This window comes from Bubalus kerabau, chromosome 6 (assembly GCF_029407905.1).
Source record: "Bubalus kerabau isolate K-KA32 ecotype Philippines breed swamp buffalo chromosome 6, PCC_UOA_SB_1v2, whole genome shotgun sequence".
Classification (NCBI taxonomy): domain Eukaryota; kingdom Metazoa; phylum Chordata; class Mammalia; order Artiodactyla; family Bovidae; genus Bubalus; species Bubalus kerabau.
This window is the reverse complement of record NC_073629.1, coordinates 31619368-31642991: the sequence shown is the minus strand read 5'-3', so window position 1 is coordinate 31642991 and position 23624 is coordinate 31619368. Positions and strand designations below refer to the sequence as shown.

Genomic DNA, 23624 nt, shown 5'->3' with positions numbered 1-23624 from the left:
CTTGATTATGTCTGTTCACTGTCCTAAACAAACAAATCAATAGAGTAAGAACAAAAATCTACTAATTTAGTAATTACTAATGACAACAACTATTTCTGCTTTATTGACTATGTCAAAGCCTTTGACTGTGTGGATCACAATAGACTGTGGAAAATTCTGAAAGAGATGAGAATACCAGACCACCTGACCTGCCTCCTGAGAAATCTGTATGCAGGTCAGGAAGCAACAGTTAGAACTGGACATGTAACAACAGACTGGTTCCAAATAGGAAAAGGAGTACGTCAAGGCTGTATATTGTCACCCTGCTTATTTAACTTATATGCAGAGTACATCATGAGAAACGCTGGGCTGGAAGAAGCACAAGCTGGAATCAAGAATGCCAGGAGAAATATCAATAACCTCAGATATGCAGATGACACCACCATCCTTATGGCAGAAAGTGAAGAGGAACTAAAAAGCCTCTTGATGAAAGTGAAAGTGGAGAGTGAAAAAGTTGACCTAAAGTTCAACATTCAGAAAACGAAGATCATGGCATCTGGTCCCATCACTTCATGGGAAATAGATGGGAAACAGTGGAAACAGTGTCAGACTTTATTTTTGGGGGCTCCAAAATCACTGCAGATGGTGACTGCAGCCATGAAATTAAAAGACGCTTACTCCTTGGAAGGAAAGTTATGACCAACCTAGATAGCATATTGAAAAGCAGAGACATTACTTTGCCAACAAAGATCCATCTAGTCAAGGCTATGGTTTTTCCTGTGGTCATGTATGGATGTGAGAGTTGGACTGTGAAGAAGGCTGAGCGCCAAAGAATTGATGCTTTTGAACTGTGGTGGTGGAGAAGACTCTTGAGAGTCCCTTGGACTGCAAGGAGATCCAACCAGTCCATCCTGAAGGAGATCAGCCCTGGGATTTCTTTGGAGGGAATGATGCTAAAGCTATAACTCCAGTACTTTGGCCACCTCATGCCAAGAATTGACTCACTGGAAAAGACTCTGACGCTGGGAAGATTGGGGGCAGGAGGAGAAGGGGACAACAGAGGATGAGATGGCTGGATGGCATCACTGACTCGATGGACGTGAGTCTGAGTGAACTCCGGGAGTTGGTGATGGACAGGGGGGCCTGGCGTGTTGCAATTCATGGGATCGCAAAGAGTTGGACACGACTGAGCGACTGAACTGAACTGACTGAATGACAACAACAGAATGGGAAAGACTAGAGATCTCTTCAAGAAAATTAGAGATACCAAGGGAACATTTCATGCAAAGATGGGCTTGATAAAGGACAGAAAAGGTATGGACCTAACAGAAGCAGAAGACATTAAGAAGAGGTGGCAAGAATACATAGAAGAACTGTATAAAAAAGAGCTTCACGACCCAGATAATCACGATGGTGTGATCACTCACCTAGAGCCAGACATCCTGGAATGTGAAGTCAAGTGGGCCTTTGAAAGCATTACTATGAACAAAGCTAGTGGAGGTGATGGAATTCCCGTTGAGCTATTTCAAATCCTGAAAGATGATGCTGTGAAAGTGCTGCACTCAATATGTCAGCAAATTTGGAAAACTCAGCAGTGGCCACAAGACTGGAAAAGGTCAGTTTTCATTCCAATCCCAAAGAAAGGTAATGCCAAAGAATGTTCAAACTACTGCACAATTGCACTCCTCTCACACGTTAGTAAAGTAATGCTCAAAATTCTCCAAGCCCGGCTTCAGCAATACATGAACCGTGAACTTCCAGATGTTCAAGCTGGTTTTAGAAAAGGCAGAGGAACCAGAGATCAAATTGCCAACATCCACTGGATCATCGAAAAAGCAAGAGAGTTCCAGAAAAACATCTATTTCTGCTTTATTGATTATGCCAAAGCCTTTGACTGTGTGGATCACAATAAACTGTGGAAAATTCTGAAAGAAATGGGAATCCCAGACCACCTGACCTGCCTCCTGAGAAATCTGTATGCAGGTCAGGAAGCAACAGTTAGAACTGGACATGGAACAACAGACTGGTTCCAAATAGGAAAAAGAGTACGTCAAGGCTGAATATTGTCACCCTGCTTATTTAACTTCTATGCAGAGTACATCATGAGAAACGCTGGGCTGGAAGAAGCACAAGCTGGAATCAAGATTGGCAGGAGAAATATCAATAACCTCAGATATGCAGACGACACCACCATCCTTATGGCAGAAAGTGAAGAGGAACTAAAAAGCCTCTTGATGAAAGTGAAAGTGGAGAGTGAAAAAGTTGGCCTAAAGCTCAACATTTCGAAAACGAAGATCATGGCATCTGGTCCCATCACTTCATGGGAAATAGATGGGGGAACAGTGGAAACAGTGTCAGACTTTATTTTTGGGGGCTCCAAAATCACTGCAGATGGTGACTGCAGCCATGAAATTAAAAGACACTTACTCCCTGGAAGGCAAGTTATGACCAACCTAGATAGCATATTCAAAAGTAGAGATATTACTTTGCCAACAAAGGCCCTTCTAGTCAAGGCTATGGTTTTTCCTGTGGTCATGTATGGATGTGAGAGTTGGACTGTGAAGAAGGCTGAGCGCCGAAGAATTGATGCTTTTGAACTGTGGTGGTGGAGAAGACTCTTGAGAGTCCATTGGACTGCAAGGAGATCCAACGAGTCCATTCTGAAGGAGATCAGCCCTGGGATTTCTTTGGAAGGAATGATGCTAAAGCTGAAACTCCAGTACTTTGGCCACCTCATGCGAAGAACTGACTCATTGGAAAAGACTCTGATGCTGGGAGGGATTGGGGGCAGGAGGAGAAGGGGACGACAGAGGATGAGATGGCTGGATGGCATCACGGACTCGATGGACGTGAGTCTAAGTGAACTCCAGGAATTGGTGATGGACAGGGAGGCCTGGCGTGCTGCAATTCATGGGGTCGCAGAGAGTCGGACACAACTGAGCGACTGAATTGGACTGAACTAAACTGAACTGAATGACAATGGTCAAGAGCAATTTGTCACATCACACATATAGGCACATTTTTCTTTTTTTAATATAAAATATTTTTAATATAAATTTTTAAATATAAAATATAGATATAAATCATTATATTTATATGAGTATCTATAAAGATCAATATGGAACCAATAGTCTATTTCTTGATTATCATTCATGGATAAAGTCTAGTTCAGTCTTAATGGGGATTTTTCATACCTCTAGAAGTACTACATAAAACTTTGCAATGACCAAAATGGGACACATAATTTTAAGAGAATCAACCTCTAAAGCTTCAACTTTATATGACTCTTTCCTGTGTCTGATCTAACTGAATAATGTTCCTCTGATTAGTCTATGTGTTACGCTGGTTTCTCTTTCCACAGGCTCCTTGCCTCACCCTGCTCCTTTAAAGATATATTACCTATTCCTACTTCATAAAAGAAAAGCTTACTTTTCACCCATCCTGAGTCTTTCCAAGGTGCATCGCCCTAGAGTGTAAAAATGTACAGGTGCCTCAGGAACAAGTTTGGGTTTCGGAGCAACTGTTTTTAATCAAGAAACCTATAATAGAGATTTGTGTCTTCACTTATTTAACAGGGAAGCTCAGTATTAGAAATACAAGGGGCTACCCTCATGGCTCAGCTGGAAAAGAACCCACCTGTCAACGCAGAAATAGAGTATTCTGGCTGCTGGAAGTTCTGAATTCAAGTATATTGTAGACTGAAGAGGGAGTAATAATTTTTACCAGATCCATTTATCAGCACCCTTTCTCCCCTTACTATCAAGCATGCACTGTCCCTAAGGGAAGGTTCTCTCATAGCAAGGCAAAGAAAGCATTGGTAAGGGATAATAAAGGCAGTGGAATCTTGTTTTGGCCAAGTGATAAGCTCAAGGCAAGGCTCCAAGACTTACCTATCTTTTCATCTTAGAAACTGAATTCAGAAGAGAGATGGTTGTCATAGGGATGAATGCTAACATGTCTATTTGAATTTAAAAAATGAAGTCAGACTTCTCTGTCAGAAAGTATGTCTGACTCAGTTGACAGGAATGAAAATGAGAACTCACCCAGCCAAACAGGTTATATGGAGGACTTTTTTCAAAGCTGGAAGAGCCAAATATGTAGCTCTATGAATTTGACAAAAATATAAAGAACAAGATTCCATTTAGAACTATATGGTCAAAAGAAACTTACATTTTTAACAAAAAATTACACAAAACTGTTCAGTACTGGGGGAAAGAGACTCTTAGAGGGCACAAACAAAATCTTGTGCGCACCAGAACCCAGGGGAAAGGAGCAGTGACCTCACAAGGCTGAGCCAGACGTGCCTGTCAGTGTTTGAGAGTCTCCTGCAGAGGCATAGGTCAGAAGTAGCCTACTGAGGGGATGGGGCACTGGCAGCAGCAGCCGTGGGAGGTGAGTGTTGGCATAAGTCCTTTTTGAAGGTTGCTAATAGCCCTACTTTTTAAGAAAGTAGGGAAAACCACCAGACCGTTCAGGTATGACCTAAATCAAATCCCTTACAATTATACAATGGAAATGATGAATAGATTTAAGGGACTAGATCTGATAGAAAGACTGCCTGATGAACTATGGACGGAGGTTCATGACATTGTACAGGAAACAGGGATCAAGACCATCTCCAAGAAAAAGAAATGCGAAAAAGCAAAATGGCTGTCTGAGGAGGTCTTACAAATAGCTGTGAAAAGAAGAGAAGCGAAAAGCAAAGGAGAAAAGGAAAGATATACCCATTCGAATGCAGAGTTCCAAAGAACAGTAAGGAGAGATAAGAAAGCCTTCCTCAGTGATCAGTGCAAAGAAATAGAGAAAAACAATAGGATGGGAAAGACTAGAGATCCCTTCAAGAAAATTAGAGATATCAGGGAACATTTCATGCAAAGATGGGCTCAATAAAGGACAGAAATGGTATGGACCAAACAGAAGCAGAAGATATTAAGAAGAGGTGGCAAGAATACACAGAAGAACTGTACGAAAAAGATCTTCATGACCCAGATCATCACGATGTGATGAGCCAGACATCCTGGAATGTGAAGTCAAGTGGGCCTTAGGAAACATTACTACGAACAAAGCTAGTGGAGGTGATAGAATTCCAGTTGAGCTCTTTCAAATCCTAAAAGATGATGCTGTGAAAGTGCTGCACTCAATCTGCTAGCAAATTTGGAAAACTCAGCAGTGGCCACAAGACTGGAAAAGGTCAGTTTTCATTCCAATCCCAAAGAAAGGCAATGCCAAAGCATGCTCAAACTACCACACAATTGCACTCCTCTCACACGTTAGTAAAGTAATGCTTAAAACTCTCGAAGCCAGGCTTCAGCAATACGTGAACCGTGAACTTCCAGATGTTCAAGCTGGTTTTAGAAAAGACAGAGAAACCAGAGATCAAACTGCCAACATCCATTGGATCATCGAAAAAGCAAGAGAGATCCAGGAAAACATCTATTCCTGCTTTATTGACGATGCCAAAGCCTTTGACTGTGTGAATCACCACAAACTGTGGAAAATTCTGAAAGAGATGGGAATAGCAGACCACCTGACCTGCCCCTTGAGAAATCTGTATGCAAGTCAGGAAGCAACAGTTAGAATGGGACATGAAACAACAGACTGGATCCAAATTGGGAAAGGAGTATGTCAATACTGTATATTGTCACCCTGCTTACTTAACTTATATGCAGAGTACATCATGAAAAACGCTGGACTGGATGAAGCACAAGCTGGAATCAAGACTGCTGGGAGAAATATCAATAACCTCAGATATGTAGATGACACCACCCTTATGGCAAAAAGTGAAGAAAGACTAAAGAGCCTCTTGATGAAAGTTAAAGAGGAAAGTGAAAAAGTTGGCTTAAAGCTCAACATTCAGAAAACTAAGATCACGGCATCCGGTCCCATCACTTCATGGCAAATAGATGGGGAAACAATGGAAACAGTGGCAGACTTTATTTTGGGGGGCTCCAAAATCACTGCAGATGGTGATTTCAGCCATGAAATTAAAAGACGCTTACTCCTTGGAAGGAAAGTTATGACCAACCTAGACAGCATATTAAAAAGCACAGACATTATTTTGCCAACAAAAGTCCATCTAGTCAAGGCTATGGTTTTTCCAGTAGTCATGTTTGGATGTGTGAGTTGGATTATAAAGAAAGCTGAGTGCCAAAGAATTGATGCTTTTGAACTGTGGTATTGGAGAAAACTCTTGAGAGTCCCTTGGACTGCAAGGAGATCCAACCAGTTCATCCTAAAGGAAATCAGTTCTGAATATTCATTGGAAGATTTGATGTTGAAGCTGAAACTCTAATACTTTGGCCACCAGATGCTAAGAGATGACTCATTTGAAAAGACCCTGATGCTGGAAAAGATTGAAGGCAGGAGGAGAGGGGGACGACAGAGGATGAGATAGTTGGATGGCATCATCAACTCAATGGACATGAGTTTGAGTAAACTCCAGGAGTTGGTGATGGACAGGGAGGCCTAGCATGCTACAGTCCATGAGGTCGCAAAGAGTTGGACACAACTGAGTGACTGAACTTAACTGAACTGAATAGTCCTACCACAGAGCCTGTAGACTCCAGGAATTGGTTGCCTCAGGCCAAACAACTAACAGGGAGCGAGCAGCTTCTTATTGCAAAATTCAGGCTTATATTGAAGAAAATAGGGAAAACCATTAGGCCATTCAGGTATGACCTAAATCAAATCCCTTATGATTATACACTGCTCAGTCATGTCTGACTCTTTGCTACCTCATGGACTGTAGCTTGCCAGGATCCTACCAGCAGAAAATTGGATTAAAGATTTACTGAGCATGGCCCTGCCCACTAAAGAAAGACCCAGTTTCCCCACAGCCAGTCCCTCCCATCAGGAAGCTTGCACAAGCCTCCTGTCTTCAGCCATCAGAGGGCAGACAGAAAAAAACAAGAACTATAATCCTATAGTCTCAAAAATAAAAACCACAATCACAGAAAGCTAACCAAAACAATCATATGGATTCACAGCCTTGTATAACTCAATAAAGCTATGATCCATGTCATGCAAGGCCACCGAAGATAAACAGGTCATGGTGGAGGGTTCTGACAAAATGTGATCCAATGGAGAAGGGAATGGCAAACTATTTCAGCATTCTTACCTTGAAAACCCCATGAACATCATGAAAAGGCAAAAACATATGACAGCAAAAGATGAGCCCCGCAGGTTGACAGGTGTCCAATATACTACTGGGGAAGAGCAGAATAACAGCTCCAGAATGAAGAGACTAGGCCAAAGTGGAAATGACGCTGAGTTGTGGATGTGTCTGGTGGTGAAAGTAAAGTCTGATGCTATAAAGAACAATATTGCATAGGAGCCTGGAAGATTAGGTTCATGAATCAAGGTAAATGAGACATGGTCAAGAAGGAAATGGCAAAGTGAATATTGACATCTTAGGGATCAGTGAACTAAAATGGACGAGAATGGGTAAATTTAATTCAGATGACCATTATATCTACTACTCTGGGAAAGAACCCCTTAGAAGAAATGGAGTAGCCCTCATAATCAACAAGAGTCCAAAATGCTATATTTGGGTGCAATCTCAAAAATGACAGAATGATCTTGGTTCATTTCCAAGGCAAACCACTCCACATCACAGTAATCCAAGTCTATGCCTCAACCACTAAAGATGAAGAAGCTGACATTGACTGGTTCTATGAAGACCTATAAGACCTTCTAGAACTAACACCAAAAAAAAATAAATAAATAAACAGACGTCCTCTTCATTATATGGGATTGGAATACAAAAGTAGAAAGTCAAGAGATATCTGGAGTAACTGGCAAGTTTGGTCTAGAGTATAAAATGAAGCAGAGCAAAGGCTAACAGAGTTTTGTCAAGAGAATGCACTGGTCATAACAAACAGTCTTTCAACAACACAAAAAACAACTCTACATGTGGCATCACCAGATGGTCAATACCAAAATCAGATTGATTATATTCTTTGCAACCAAAGATGAAGAAGCTCTATACAGTCGGCAAAAACAAAACCTGGAGCTAACTGTGGCTCAGATCATCAGCTCCTTACTGAAAAATTCAGGCTTAAATTGAATAAAATAGGGAAACTACTAGGCCATTCAGATTATGATTAGATAGTGCTCAGTCGTGTCTGACTCTTTGCTACCTCATAGACTGTATATAGTCTTCCAGGCTCCTCTGTTCATGGGATCTTCCAGGTAAGAATACTGGACTGGATTGCCATTTCCTTCTCCACCTGGATCTTCCCAACCCTGGTGTCAAACCCGGGTCTCCTGTGTCTACTGCATTGCAGATGGATACTTTACCTCTGAGCCACAGGGGAAGCCCCAGTGAAAGTGACAAACAGAGTCAAGGGATTAGATCTGGTAGACAAGAGTACCTGAAGAACTATGAACAGAGGTTCATAACACTGTACAGGACATGGTGACCAAAACCAACCCCGAGAAAAAGAAATGCAAAAAGGGAAAGTGATTGTCTGATGAAGCCTTACAAATATGAGGCCTTACAAATAGCCAAGAAAAAGAAGAGAAGTGGAAAGAGAAAAGAGAAAAGGAAGTAGAAAAGAGAAAAGGAAAGATATATCCAACTGAATGCAGAGTTCCAGAGAATAGCAAGGAGAGATGAGAAAGCCTTAAGTGAACAACGCAAAGAAATAGAGGAAAATAATAGGATGGGAAAGACTAAAGATCTTTTCATGAAAATTGGAGATAGCAAGGGAACATTTCATGCAAAGATAAGCACAATAAAAGGCAGAAGAGATAAAGAAGTGGCAAGATCTTAATGACCCAGATAACCATGATGGTGTGGTCACTCACCTAGAGCCAGACATTCTGGAGTGTGAAAGTGCCAACTCACTGGAAAAGACCCTGAAGCTGGGAAAGATTCAGGGCAAGAAGAGAAGGGGGGCAACAAAGAATAAAATGGCTGGACAGCATCATTGACTCAATGGATGTAGTTTGAACAAACTCCAGAAGATAGTAAAAGACAGGGAAGCCTGGCCTGGTGCAGTTCATGGGGTCACAAAGAGTTGGACATGACTTAGCAACTGAACAACATAAAGTGATTGGGATGATTAAATTAGTATCTTTATATAAATTGCTTAGAACAGTGCTTCATATATAATAAGTATTATACAATTGTTAGCTATTATTAATGAAAATGCTTAAGACATCTGCAACATCAAAGCTATTCAATCATTTATATTTCCATCAAAGAATAAATATTAATATTTACAGTATACCAGGCAGTGTGTTAGATGATAAGGATTCAAAGATGACAAGTATAGTCTCTTATTTCCAAAGTTTCATACATTATTAGGGAGGACAAACATTAAAGCAACATCATAATATTAAAATAAGTGTTCACAGTTGAATAAACTAACTAAAATTATTTTACTGAGGTTTGGACTAAGTACTGTTGAAGATCAGAGAAGATCAGAGAAGGCTTCCCAAAGAATAAGACTTTTAATTTTGAAGGATAAAAGTAGAAGCATAGATAAGGTGGAAAAGGGCAAAATAGTTGTGATAAAGATCCCTGTCAATCAGTCGGACACGATTCAGCAACAAAATAACAACTTTAAGCCAAATATTTAAGAGTCTCCATACTCACTTCTACAGAAAAGATTAGAGAGAACTAAACTCAGACACTTCTATGATCTTCCACAACTTTACAGTGTTTCTCTGAATTATGACTAGAATAAAATATACCCAATTTTTCTCCACATGCTGTGCCCCAATGTTTAACTCTGCCTTACTCCTTTTTTTTTTTTAATGTATGATTTCAGGTGTTAATTTCCCCAACCAAAACTGGGTACACTATTCTCTGCATAAGCAATTGTTGGATTTGATCTGAAAGGTTTTTTAAGTTGTAAAAGAAGCAACTAAATTAATTTGTATAAAATAATTTAAATTCTGTATAAGACAAGAGAGTATAATAATAACCTAGTTTACAATCATAAATAGTTTCAATTTATTCTGGGTTTCTTATCAATGATACAAACAACTCCAAGCCAAATAACTCTGTATAATAAATTACACTAAAAAACTTTGAAAATAATTTTAATGACTACTATTTACCCCAAGAACAGATATGACACATACCTGTATCTGAAGGACGTAAAAAGTCTGTGTCACAGGTGAAAAAGGTCTGATGGTCCTGAGCTGACAAATTCATGTCATAGTATGTAAGTGGCTCTTTACCAGTCACCCAAGTGTATCTTTACCAAAACACAAGAAAATATATAAATTGAACGTGAGAGAGCATCAATCAGCTATAATAGACACTACTTAAAATTCAAAATTTACTACTACAAATTTTATTTAAGGACATTTCAAAAGCTTATTGTAATCAATAAAACAAAAGAGATAACCTACACAAACTACTTAGAGTACAATAATAAAACATCTAAAACCAAAAGGGAAAAGGCTAGATTATTCAACAAACAGTGCTTCAAAATTGAATCTGAATGGATAAAGCAATTTGACTGAAACATATACCTCATTAAGTATACTTAAATTCTCAGTGAATTACAATTAAATATGAAAAGTAAAACTACCAAGAAACTAGAAGAAAACACCCTAAAACCCTCAGGAATTAATAGCAGATAACAAGCTGGCTAATAAATTAAAATAACTCATTTTTACTTTTCACCTATAAAATTGGCAAATATATGTCATCAAGAGTGAAGTGGGATATCGATTCACACATACTCCTGTTATAAATTGGTATTTACATTTCTCTTCCCAGAAATCAATTATATAGTATCAAGAGTCTTAGCGCCACAACTACTGAAGCCTGCATGCCTAGCGCCTATGCTCCACAACAAGAGAAGCCTGTGCACCGCCAAGGAAGAGTAGCCCCCACTTGCCACAATTAGCCTGGATGCAGCTATGAAGACTCAGCGTAACCAAAACTTAATTAATTAATTATTTTCAAAAGAGGCTTAAAAATATTCACATCTAGTTAGAGGATGGGCAAATGGAATTCCATTTTACCACTCTACTTTTGTTTATTTTTGAAATTTTTCAACATTAAAAGAAGAAAAAATTCAAAGGGAAGAAAAAAAACTATTCACACCTTTTGATTCAGTAATCCTAGTGCTACAAATCAACCCTAAGAAAATAATCATATATGTGAATAAATATTTATATATAAAGATATCCTTCTAGAGTAAATGTTAACAGTGAACTATAATCTGTAAGTTATATATGGTACCTCTACAATAAAATATAGTACAACTGTTAAAATTCATGTTTTGAAGAAATTCTGTGGGAAATTCACATATGGTGAATTTCATATATTATGATGTTCAAGTTTTGTTTCTATATACGCATATATAGAAGAGAGTCTGAATGTAAACACTAATAGCAGTTGTCTCTTCATGGTAGAAAAAGGTGATTTTTTTTTTACTTTCTTTCCATACATCTCTTTATTTTCCAACTTTCTATGACTAGGTATATATTTTGCAATCAGAAAAGGCATTTTAAAAGCACATTCTATATATATGATCAAAGATTTTTTAGTTATTTAATAAGTTGTCTTGCTATTTAAAGTTTTTAGCTATTTTGCGAGAAATTATCATGAAGAAAAAAGAAAAAGCAAGTACTTGTTCACTTAGCAAAGTTTGGTACACATTCTAAAATCATAAAAAAATTTAACAATCTATATTAATCCCAAAATGATTTGAAGCAGTTAAAAAAATACATGTATAGTATCAATAACTTAGGGCTTCCCTGGTGGCTCAGCGGTACAGAATCCACTTGTAGTGCAGGATATGTGGATTCAATCCTTGGGTCAGGAAGATCCCCTGAAGAAGGAAATGGCAACCCACTCCAGAATTCTTCCCTGGGAAATCTCAGGGACAGAGGAGCCTGGCAGGCTACAGTCCACGGGGGTCACAAAAATCAGACACAACTTAGCAACTACAGAACAAAACAACAAATCAATAACCTAAATTAGAAGCAAATTTTAAAAGACTCAATAAAGTAAAACAAGGATTGAGCCATAAAATGGCCCACAGCAAAGAGTTCTATAAATTTGCTAAAGGTGGGCTATAATACAAGTCTAAGCTTCCCAGAACCACACAATAATTACCAATGCATTTTATATTTTCACATTAAGACAAACTAATCATTCAAAAAGCAGCATTAAGAGTTCCTTATCCTGGGCTTCCCTGGTGGCTCGCCGGTCAAGAATCCGCCTGCCAATGCAGGCATGGGTTCAATCCCTGACCCGGGAAGATCCCGCAGGCCACAGAGCAACAAAGCCTGTGCACCACAACAGTTGAGCCTTTGTTCTAGATACCAGGAACCACAACTACTGAGCCCATGTGCCACAATTACTGAAGCTTGTGCACCTAGAGCCTGTGTTCCATAACAAGAGAAGCCATGACAATGAGAAGCCAGCACACCACAACTAGAGAAAAGCCCACACAGCAACAAAGATCCAGCATAGCCAAAAATAAATAAATAAGTAAAATTATAAAAAAGAGTTCCTTATACTAAGATAAGAAATTTCTCTTTAAGATTTTCATGAAGTAGATACTAGATAACAAGAACAACAGCCTAAAACGTTTTTAATAAACACAGTGAGAAGTTCAAGGACCGGTTTCTTGCAAAATCCCTTAATATAGGCTAATTACATCTATCAGAAAAGGCTAGCTTTGACTTCCCAGGATGTGACTGTCCTACACTATCAAGTACTTATGCACAGGGATTACTGCTTAATCATTTTGCATCCCCATCATTTTGTACAATGTCCACATACAGTAGACATAAACTATTTCTTGTTCAATGAATTAAATGACATACCCCATGCTATCCCCAGGTAAAACACAGCCCCTTTCCAAACAAATAAAGTTATCTTTTGTCATAAGTTTCAAAAGTTTTCTCATTTACAGTAAAAACCAGAAGAGCAATGGACACAATAGTGTAGCCAGGGAATGGCAATATAAAATACAATATAAAAATAGTATACCCTGTACTGTTGCACAAATGAAATTTATATTCACATTCAGATTGATATCTTCTAGTAAACTGTCAAATAACTGTCAAATTTGAAATTGAGCACATATGCACAGGAATATGCTGACATTTATAATTTTTCTTAACCTCATGAATTCTTTGAAAAGGCTTTCTGTCATAAACCAAGGACCAAATGTACACTTATTATATATCACAAACATGGCTTGAAGCAATGTTTCTCATGATAAAAGTAAACATATTCAAGATGCAGAAAATTAAACTCTGGGCTAATCATTTTACCTTATTATATATCCGTAACTCCAACTAGAAGAGCTATGATAATCTGTAATCTGTAATTATGATATATCTGTAAAAATAAATGTTTCCATAATACTTTTACTCTAAAACCAATGCCATAATTATACTGAAAGCAAAATGTAATACCTCCTATATTCTGCTCCTCTGAAAAGATTTAGAGGATTTCTCCATACTTTACATTCTAAAAAAAAAACAAAGAGAAAGGAGGAAATTAAGACCGTTTAATCTATTGTAGTTAAATACTAATTTAGCCAACATGGTAAGCACAATGCTGGCCATGTATAACACAAAGATGAATAAAGCATGGATCATCCCTGCTGTCATGTAGCATGTAATCAAATCTAGTTATTCCCTTATTTCTGCCTCCGTAGCCTTTGGTCCACAATTCAAGTACAGCACTTACCATATTACAAAGTGACTATCTGTTTGGTTTTCAGGTTTCTCCCTTTAAAATATAAGCTTTTAAAACTTTGTTCATTTTTGTATTTCTAGAACCTACCACAGAATCTGAACTAACTTGTTTAACTGAATTACATGTGGCATGAGAATCAGTTATGTAAACTATCACCTAAACTGTGTGCAAAGTGCTATGGTAGAGAGCTGTTCTGGTCTAAGAATAAAAAGGAAGTGATTAAGTTTGCTCTGGAGAAATAAGGGGAGACTTTGGAAAGGAGGTGACATTTAAACGTTGTTTTTGTTGTTGTTTAGTCATTCGATGGACGTGAGTCTGAGCAAGCTTCGGGAGTGGGTGATGGACAGGGAAGCCTGGCGTGCTGCAGTCCATGGGGTCGTAAAGAGTCAGACATGACTGAGCGACTGAACTGAACTTAGTCACTAAGTCATGTCGGACTCCTTGCAACCTCATGGACTGTAGTGCGCCAGGCTTTAAACTTGAATCCTTTTAACTTGAACCACTGTAAAAAATGAGTAGAAGGTTGCCAGATGAACATCCTAAGCAGAAGTAGTATTAGAAAATCACACAGCATAGTTCAATTAGAGTACATGGTGGAAGATTAAAGTACACGGTAGAAGGTGAGAGGGCTGCCGTGATGGCTCAGATGGTAAAGAACCTGCCTGCAATGTGGGAGACCTGAGTTCGATCCCTGGGTTGGGAAGATGCCCTGGAGAAAAGAAAGCCAACCCACTTCGGTATTCTTGCCTGGAGAATTCCAGGGACAGAGAAGCCTGGCAGGCTATAGTACATGGGTTGCAAAGAGTCGGAGATGACTGAGAAACACCTAAGAAGGTGAGGAGAGATGTAAATGAGGCTACAGAACAGACTGGGGGAAACTGATGAAGAAGCTTATATACTACATAAAGAGCTTAGATATTGTTCTTAGTAAGAAGCCATCAAATGTTTATAAATAGAAAGATAACAAATATCAGGTCTCTGTTTAGATCAGCAGTTGTCAAAGTACCATGCATGGAACTGCAAAGTAACGACACATTTCATAATAAATGAGAAGGCATTATTTGCCTTTTTAACTTTTTGAGTGAGTGAAGTCGCTCAGTCGTGTCCGACCCTTTGCGACCCGATGGACTATAGCCTACCAGGCTCCTCCATCCATGGGATTTTCCAGGTGAGAATATTGGAGTGGGTTGCCATTTCCTTCTCCAGGAGATCTTCCCAACCCAGGGACTGAACCCAGGTCTCCCGCATTGTAGGTAGACGCTTTACCATCTGAGCCACCCTGAGAGTGAGGGCGTCCTTAAATTTTGTGCCTCAAGCATCTGACTTGCCTCACACTAGTGCAAGTCCTGCAAAGTTGGGCTGATGGTACAAAATCAATGGTTTGTAAAACTGCTAGTATTTTAAACTAGTAGTCATTGGTTCCTCACCCCTAATCTAGTAAACAGGCAAAAAAATATGAAAGTTGTCTTCAATATAAGCAATTGTTTTTTGAGCTGAACTAACTTATTTTTCTGTGGAGTATCACTTTTATCTGAAAGAATCACCAAGAGACAACTTTATGATTATTCAGATAAATACCTGGCAGACATTTTTCTCAATGGTAAACAAAGTAGGTCTGCCAAATTCAAGGAAGAAAAAACAGTACTTGCTGCTGATGATAAAATATGAACTTTCAAGTACACATTAGAATTTTGAAAAACTTATGTTACCATGAACTTGACAATTTCCCAATACTTAAAGGCTTTTCTGTGAAATTAGTGGTGATATTAATAAATCTCATTTTTAAAAACTAACAATGTATCAATATTTGGAAGACAAACATAACTCAGGGAATGAGTATTTTCTAAATGAACAATGAAAGACCCATTCACAATGGGACACCAAGGGATTTTAATGTAACAGAACATGAAGAGTTAATTGGTATAGCATCAGATTCCATACTCCAACTAAACTTTAAGAAAGTATCTCTCAGTAAATTTTGCTGTTGTATTAAAAAAGAATATCCACAACTTTCTGAAAAGGTTATTAAACTATTCTTCCCTTTTCCAACTATGCATCTGTGTGAGAACAGATTTTCTTCATAGATGTCAACCAAAACAACATTTCACAACAGGCAATGCCAGAAGCAGATATGAGAATAAGCTATTTTTTTTATTAAGCTAGATAATAAAGAGATTTAAATGAATGTAAAGCAATGGCAGTCTTCTGATTAAAATTTCCTATTTGGGGAAATATAATTATGTTTCATGATATGTGTATTAGCTCAGGTTGCCCTAACTAAATACCATAGGTTGGGGATAGTTATATTAGAGGTTAGAACTTCAACACATGAATTTGAGGTGGGAGAGAGACACACTTCAGTTCATAGAAATATGTTAACATGCAATGGGTTTCTGTTATTTTTAAAATAATTAATAAATATTGTTAAAATTTGTTTCAATTTCTAATATGGTAAATACTGAGCATATAATCACTATTTAAACAAAAGCTCTGTGAGGTACTCAGTCATTTTGAAGAGTATAAAGATTCCTGGTTTGAGAACCACTTTCTTATAGTAAGGGGAGAGAATGTGCTAAAAGGAGAAGTATCATAGGCAAGGAAACTAGTTAGGATGCACAGCAATAATCCAGGAAAGAGATATCTAAGGCCCAGATATGGGGCAATGAATGCTGAACTAAAAGAAGGTAGAACAGAGTCAAGGTAATTTTTGAGGGGAAAACAATGAGGGTCAATAGTCTGGAGAAGAAAGGGGAAATAAAAGAGCTATTATCTAAACAATTCAAAGGTTTCTCTTATGGAAATTAATAGATTTTAGGATTGTGGAGAGTATCTATTGAAAGAAAATTAGCAGCTTCACTTTGGACTGTAAGTTTAGGATTGCTGAGGGCCATCAAAGGTGAAGATTTCTAGCAGAGTTAGAAATGTGAAAGTGAAAGTGAAGTCACTCAGTCGTGTCTAACTCTTTGCAACCCTGTGGACTGTAGCCCACCAGGCTCCTCCATCCATGGGATTCTCCAGGCAAGAATACTGGAGTGGGTTGCCATTTCCTTCTCCAGGGGATCTTCCTGACCCAGGGATTGAACCCAGGTCTCCTGCATTGCAGGCAGAGGCCTTAACCTCTGAGCCACCAGGGAAGAGATCTTGAGGGCAGAAATTTAAAATCGGCTCTCCCAATATATATGTCTATGGAAGACAATATTATAGAATAAGATGCAGATACCCAGGGAGAGAAAGTGGAACCAAAGGACTTTGACTCAGTCTCACAACAGGGTGTAAAATTGTATAATGAATGCATTATTGTTATAATTATTTACAACTGGACTATGAGCTTCCTTATGACAGATCTATGTCATATTCATTTTAACATGCCTTATTTTTGAGAGCTTGTTTGGAGGTTCTAGTAGGGGAGCGCAGCTACTCGTATATCCTTGACCAAAGACCGGTCCTCCTCTCTCAGGGATGGTCATACTATTCCACCGAGCACGAAGCTTTGGGAGGGATGCACATGGAGCAGTGAGGGAGGAAGGGAACACCTGCCTAGCCAGCCAGATAAGCCGAATCAACCCTGGTGACCAATGGGGTGACAGATGTCGCAACCAGATCACCCTCACAACCAATATGCCTTATTCTTAAGAGTTCTATAATTATTTTATGAAAGGGGAGAAAGGAGAAGAGGAAAGAAAATTACCATTATTCCTTCCCATACTTCTTGAATGGCTGTCAACCCCATCCCTACTAATCCTGGTCAACTCCCACTCATACTTTATGGCTCAGTTTAAATGGTTCTTTCTCAGAAAACTTCCCTGACCACACATAAAAAGTGCCATCAATTTCACTCAAGTAGTATTTTTCTACTAAACTAATATAAATTTCATGTTTGGTTTACTGAACAAATGAGACATTATGGCATTCTACAGAATTAACTCATTTGTATTATTACCATATGATTTTAACCTACACCAAATGAAAGTGAAAGTGAAGTCACTCAGTCCTGTCCAACTCTTTGAGACCCCATGGACTACAGCCTACCAGGCTCCTCTGTCCATGGGATTTTCATACCAAATCAAAGGAACAATAATCCAAAAATGTCACTTCTATTTGGCTTCAAAGATTTTACTTTCCTAATTGTATAATTACTAAATACATATATAAGAATGGTCTACAATTTAAGTATGACAACAGAATATTCATACATTGATAACAGATTTTGATGTCTTTGTAAATATACTGACAAGAAAAAATATTTTTCCTAACTTTGCTCTCTTGGCTGCTGTTGCTGCTAAGTCGCTTCAGTCGTGTCCGACTCTGTGCAACCCCATAGACGGCAGCCCACCAGGCTCCTCTGTCCCTGGGATTCTCCAGGCAAGAATACTGGAGTGGGTTGCCATTTCCTTCTCCAATGCATGAAAGTGAAAAGTGAAAGGGAAGTGGCTCAGTCATGCCTGACTCTTAGTGACCCCATGGACTGCAGCCTACCAGGCTCCTCTGTCCATGGGATTTTCCAGGCAAGAGTACTGGAATAGGGTGCCAACTGCCTGCTCTCTTGGCAGAGATGGCTAATTGTCTCTGTTCTCTCCTTTATCAGTAATAAGATCCCCTTATCACCTGGGCACATGTACATTGAGAAAATGATTACAGTTTCTAACCTCCCTTACAGCTAGTTCTAGCCATTTTTATTTGATAAAGATCTGACCAGTAGAAAGTAAGTCAAAACAGTATGTAACGCTTCTGGGAAGTATCCCTGGCTGCTATGGGGAAAGTGTCTTTCTCCTGGCCTGTTCTCCTTCCTCCTGACTAGAATGTGGACATGATGGCTGAAGCCAGAGCAACTGTCTGGGAACACAAGGAAAAACTGCACAGGAGATGGCAGGCTAATAAAACAGAAGGAGTCCAAAAAAAAATAGAAGGAGTCTAGGTCTCTGATGATCATTGCTCTCCATATCAGCCATTAAACCTATATTTAAAGGAGACAAACTTCTATTGTTAAATGTTTTCTATCTGCCACGGTCAAACACAATCTTAACTATACAGCTCTGAAAACACATTTCATTTCACCTGACAAATTCTGCCTGCTGGTTTCGCTCTCTCTGTTGTTGGAAGGAGAACCTGGCTCTGAAATGCTGCTTTCTGTTCCTCCCATCAATGGTCGCAAATGGCTTACAGAAACTTGCTCAATAAAAGATGTGCCATGCTTATGAAAGTACCACCATTCAAATATCTGTGACAAAGAAAAAACATCTTTCATTTAAAACAGAACTGATCAGCAGATATGAGCTCAAGTCAAAACATTCTCTCAAGACGTTCCTGTTTCAGTCTTTTAAATGTACTTTCCTTCCAAAAAACAAACCAAATACAAGATTCCCTGATAACACATACCAAGCCAAGGTAAAATGCCTTTTTGTAGCTTTTTTTTTTCTTTTTATAGCTTTGTCATACAATTCAGACAAGCTTAGGCAACACTAGAAGAAATGTCTCTAAATAAAGCATTTAAAAAATAATAAGTGTCTAAGCTATTAATAATATGTTACAATGTCATTTTAGTCTATCTGTAGCACAATTAAAAGAAAAATAATTTTGAAACAACTAATATGATGTGCTTAACCACTAGACTAGGGTTAGAATTCCCAGTGACTCCCAATTCAGCCATACTTTAGCTGTGTGTTTTCTATAAGTCACTTATATTCTCAGAACCTCAATGTCCTATTGAGCAAATATGGTTAACAAGAATTAGAAGTTTTTCTGAACAATAAAATACTAATCCAGTATTTGGCAGTACTATTAATGTAGGTTAAGAGTCAAGTTGCTTCCCATATTGAACTATTTAAAAATCAGGATATTCCTTTCTTTCTGTTTCCGCAGTTTATCGCTATTATAAGAGGAAATCTAAAGCAGCTCTCTGTGTTGAATTAGCAGAGTGTTTCATATTTGGATACTCCAGCCTTTTCAAGTCCCTTTGCTGGCTTCTTTGGGTGTGAGCTTAAACGACATGCCCAAAGGGAATTTTTCCTGATTCCACAGAATGGAAAACTATTTTATGCACTCCCATAGGCTCTTTTTTTCCTTTCAGAGTAATCTTTGTACTCGTAATAACTAAACAACTGGCTTTGCTGCTATTCTTCAAGCTCCCAAGCACACCTCTTCAGGTAGAAATAACACAGTACAACTAGCTTCCTCATTTCAGGTGGTAAAAGAAATTATAAATAAACTTTGCTAATAAATACTCATCAATATTTCAAGGGTAATGACACAGTTCAACCTTTAAAATGTTACTTGAATTCCTAATTTTTATAAATTTAAAACTCTGATTTGAAAAAAGTAACAAATTTTAAAAACTGTTTTACATATTATATGTTATGAATCAATATTATATATGTATGTGTGTGTGTGTGTGTGTGTGTGTGTGTGTGTACGTTTTCTCCCCTCCTTATAAATGAGAAAATTAGGACTCAATTCATGTTACTTGCCCAAATGGCAGAGTCAAGATTCAAAACTACATCTGCTGGTTCCAAAACCAGTGCTTTTTCCACTATATCAGCTGTTTAAAGATATTTTATCTCCTTTATTTAGATTTTTATCAGTTCAGTTCAGTCACTCAGTCATGTCCCACTCTTTGTGACCCCATGGACTGCAGCATGCCAGGCCTCCCTGTCCATCACAAACTTCAGGGTTTACTCAAACTCATGTACATTGAGTCAGTGATGTCATCCAACCATCTCATCCTCTGTTGTCCCCTTCTCCTCCCGCCTTCAATCTTTCCTAGCATCAGGGTCTTTTCAAATGAGTCAGTTTTTTGCATCAGGTGGCCAAAGTATTGGAGTTTCAGCTTCAACATCAGTCCTTCCAAAGAATATTCAGGACTGATTTCTTTTAGGATGGACTGGTTAGATCTCCTTGCAGTCTATTCTATGGCAAAATATGCTAAATTATGAAAAGGATTTATAAATCAATAAATTTGAGGCTTTTAGAAACAGAGTTTTCATCCAGATTTCCTCAACAATTTTTTTTTAAGTCAAGAGAAAAGTCTCTTTTTCATCTTTAACAAAATGGTAAAGTGTCCCTATAGAAAAAAAAACAAAACTCCAATACAAATGCTATTATTTTTACATTTCTACTATAGTTACAGAGCACCACCTAGAGAAAAAATTCAGAAAAATTTCATTCACCATGCATGCCATAATACTTCCTAAGATTTTTATCTGTAGCAGTATTTTTCCAAAGTTGATACTAGGAAACACTAGCTCCTAAGGATATTAATAAAGATTACAAAATTTTTAAAAATCTTTTTAAATTAAAAATGACAGCATGGTTAAGTAAAGCAAGAGAAAACTGAATTAAACAGGTTTTTGTGTAACTTCTTAGAATAACATGGCCAAAATTCATCAAGTGCTACTACGTTGTTGTAAGTTTTCACACACATTATCTCATTTAATCCTCATAACTATGAAACTGATACTATTTTTTATCTTTTTTTGCCAAGTCAGGCAGCTCATGGGATCTTAAGGTTCTGGACCAGGGATCCAACCCGACCTTCAGCAGTCAAACCAGGGAGCCCTAAAACAATGGACCACAAGGGAATTCCCAAGTTGATACTATTATAATCCCCAATGTATAGATGAGGAAATTGGAGCTTTAGAAAAGTTAATTCACTTGCTCAAGAAGTCACACAACTAAAGTGATGGTTAGTCTAGTTTCCAAACTCTACTCTTAAACACTCTAGAGAGGTAAAACACTCTAGGCAGGTAGACTATAAGCCCAGTTCAAGACACATAAATTTTTAGTCTGCTCAATGTTGCCAGTATTAAAGTACTGGAAGACTTAAGATAAAAACTTTATATTCAGGTTTTCTTGAAATCATTTGAAAAAACTGAAAGTTCTAGTAATACGGTCTGCAAATCTACATGGCAATTATCTTTAGCCTTTTATAGAAGGAACATAGCCTTATTCTAGAAGGAACATGTACTGTCCAGATTAGAGTCTTCAAAGTAATTAAAAATTTTACTTTTTACACTCTGCCCATTTTACTCATTTTTGTTACTAAGCCAAGTTTACGAGCATTTAGCTGGGGAATTCACCTCCCGCTACACTCCCCACAATATACAGTCTTTTATATGCAAACGAATACTACCAATCTCTAAAAGAAGAGAGGAAGTTGCAGTGTTTTTTATAATGCTTTTTCACATTTTAAGAATGCTAATCTATTAAGTATTTATAATTATAACCACTTAAAGAGATTTGATTTTTAGATAAACACCAAAGCATGAAGGAAATGGAAACTACTTACAAATATTAGTCCTGATATCAAAGAAGATGTCCCTGTAAGTGCCACATAGAATTTGGGTGTCAATGAATTTAAAAATACTGTCACTGCAAAAAAAAAAAAGTCAAAGTTTAAAAGTACTGAAGTTACAAATATGTAGGTGTCTTTATGAGTGGAGGAACATACATAGATTAATATCTAGTATGAGATTCATTTGAGAAAGCTGTAATTTTTTAAAAAGCTACTTTGCATTATCTTAAAAATGCCTTCCCACATGTAAAGAGATCATTTAGCTTGCTGTTGAGAATAAAACCAAGAACATCATAATTTAGACAAGACCTTTTGCAGTTCCACCACATATATTACAAAGGAGGATTAAAACTATTTCCTAATTATTTTGGTGAGATCCAAATCAGTGTTTCAAATTATAGGGAAGGAAATAGTGTAGTATTTGACAAGTCACCTGGAGAGGCAAAACAGCCCAAAGAGAAACTAAGCAAAGCAAACCAAGTGCTTCCTATACCTGATTCACTGAAAACCTGGACCAGACTCTTCACTTCAAATAATAATCTCATAAATACTTTGGGTTTTAGAAAGAAATAAAAATCTGTAAAGTCATTGACTCTCATCTGAATGGTATATCTAATTAATATGTAAAAAAAAAAAAAAGATAAACTCAACGAGTAACATTTCACTGAGCGTACAAACCACTAGTAAGCACTTCATTAACCTGTAACAGAAACACCAAATTAGCTTTTTCAAACAGTCTAGGAAGGTCAATTTATCTAGCTTGTTTTAGTGTGTTAGTTGTATCTGGATTTACATACTCGGTTCTTAAAAAGTCCAAAGTATTTCAGAACATTATCTCAGTCTTTCATGTTATCTCACAGACTAGAAAACGGAACACTTGCCTTCTCTTTCTACAGAAAAATAAAACAGCACTGACAGTCAAAATCGTCACACAATAGAAATACTTCCATTTTAATCTGAGGTTGCCGATTTGTAATGACTTAGTAAGAGGCCCTGGCTCCCATCCACTCTGACGCGCCTACAGCTAAAGAATATTTGCAGAATCCAAGGGATCATCACTTCTTAGATGTCTTTAGGTCTTCGGCCCACACTACACAGCAAGCTCTCTACGAATGTTGAAAGAACGAACTAAGGAAAGTACCCACTACTGTTTGTCGCTCTCTTTCTCTTTACTTCCTGTATTGTTCTATTACTCAAGATAAAGCCTAAAACAGAGAACGGACAAAAATACAACGGAAACTATTTCCTGACAAAGCTATTTTAAAACATGGGAATAGTTGGCTAAGATCGTGGTGTTTTCTCTTAGATGTGTTGTTGTCTGGGTGTGGGTTATCTCAGCTGAGTGGCGGGAGACTCAAAGGGTGTGCATAAATTCTGCATCCAGATCTGAAATTGCTCTCATCTGCTCTATCACCTGAAGCCTACAGCTTGTCAGGTGGTTTCTCCAAGGGCGCCAGAATGCCTACGAGAGAGGGCGGATCTTAAGAGTTCCGGGAGGAGCCGGCGGCTGCAGCTCAAGTTTGACAATCAGCTGCGGCCTCAGAGAAAAAGAATCCACTCGGTCGCTTAAACTAACTCATTCTCCAAGGCCCTCCAGTGATAAGGAAATCTCTGCCCTTTGGCCTTTGCCCCCGACACCTCTAACTGCCCCCTACCCCGCACCGCCGCCCGTCC

The 23624-nt window shown here is 38.2% G+C and overlaps 1 protein-coding gene across 14 annotated transcripts in view; it reads right to left on the bottom strand.

Annotated features, from left to right (window-relative positions):
• Positions 1-23624, bottom strand: part of ST7L (suppression of tumorigenicity 7 like) — a 143742-nt gene that overhangs the window by 119376 nt on the left and 742 nt on the right. For 8 of the 14 annotated variants that reach the window (XR_008715677.1, XM_055584729.1, XM_055584730.1 and 5 more), the window contains exons 2-5: positions 21945-22027; positions 18719-18881; positions 13378-13432; positions 10072-10187 (exon numbers count right to left, since the gene is read on the bottom strand). Coding sequence is in view for 13 of the 14 variants with exons in the window: in XM_055584729.1 (XP_055440704.1) it covers positions 10072-10187; positions 13378-13432; positions 18719-18881; positions 21945-22027 (417 nt within the window). In the remaining variant the exon portion in view is untranslated. Of the gene's footprint in view, positions 1-10071; positions 10188-13377; positions 13433-18718; positions 18882-21944; positions 22028-22443; positions 23620-23624 lie in introns of those variants that run through there. The other 6 variants (XM_055584740.1, XM_055584739.1, XM_055584737.1 and 3 more) reach the window with 4 other exon arrangements.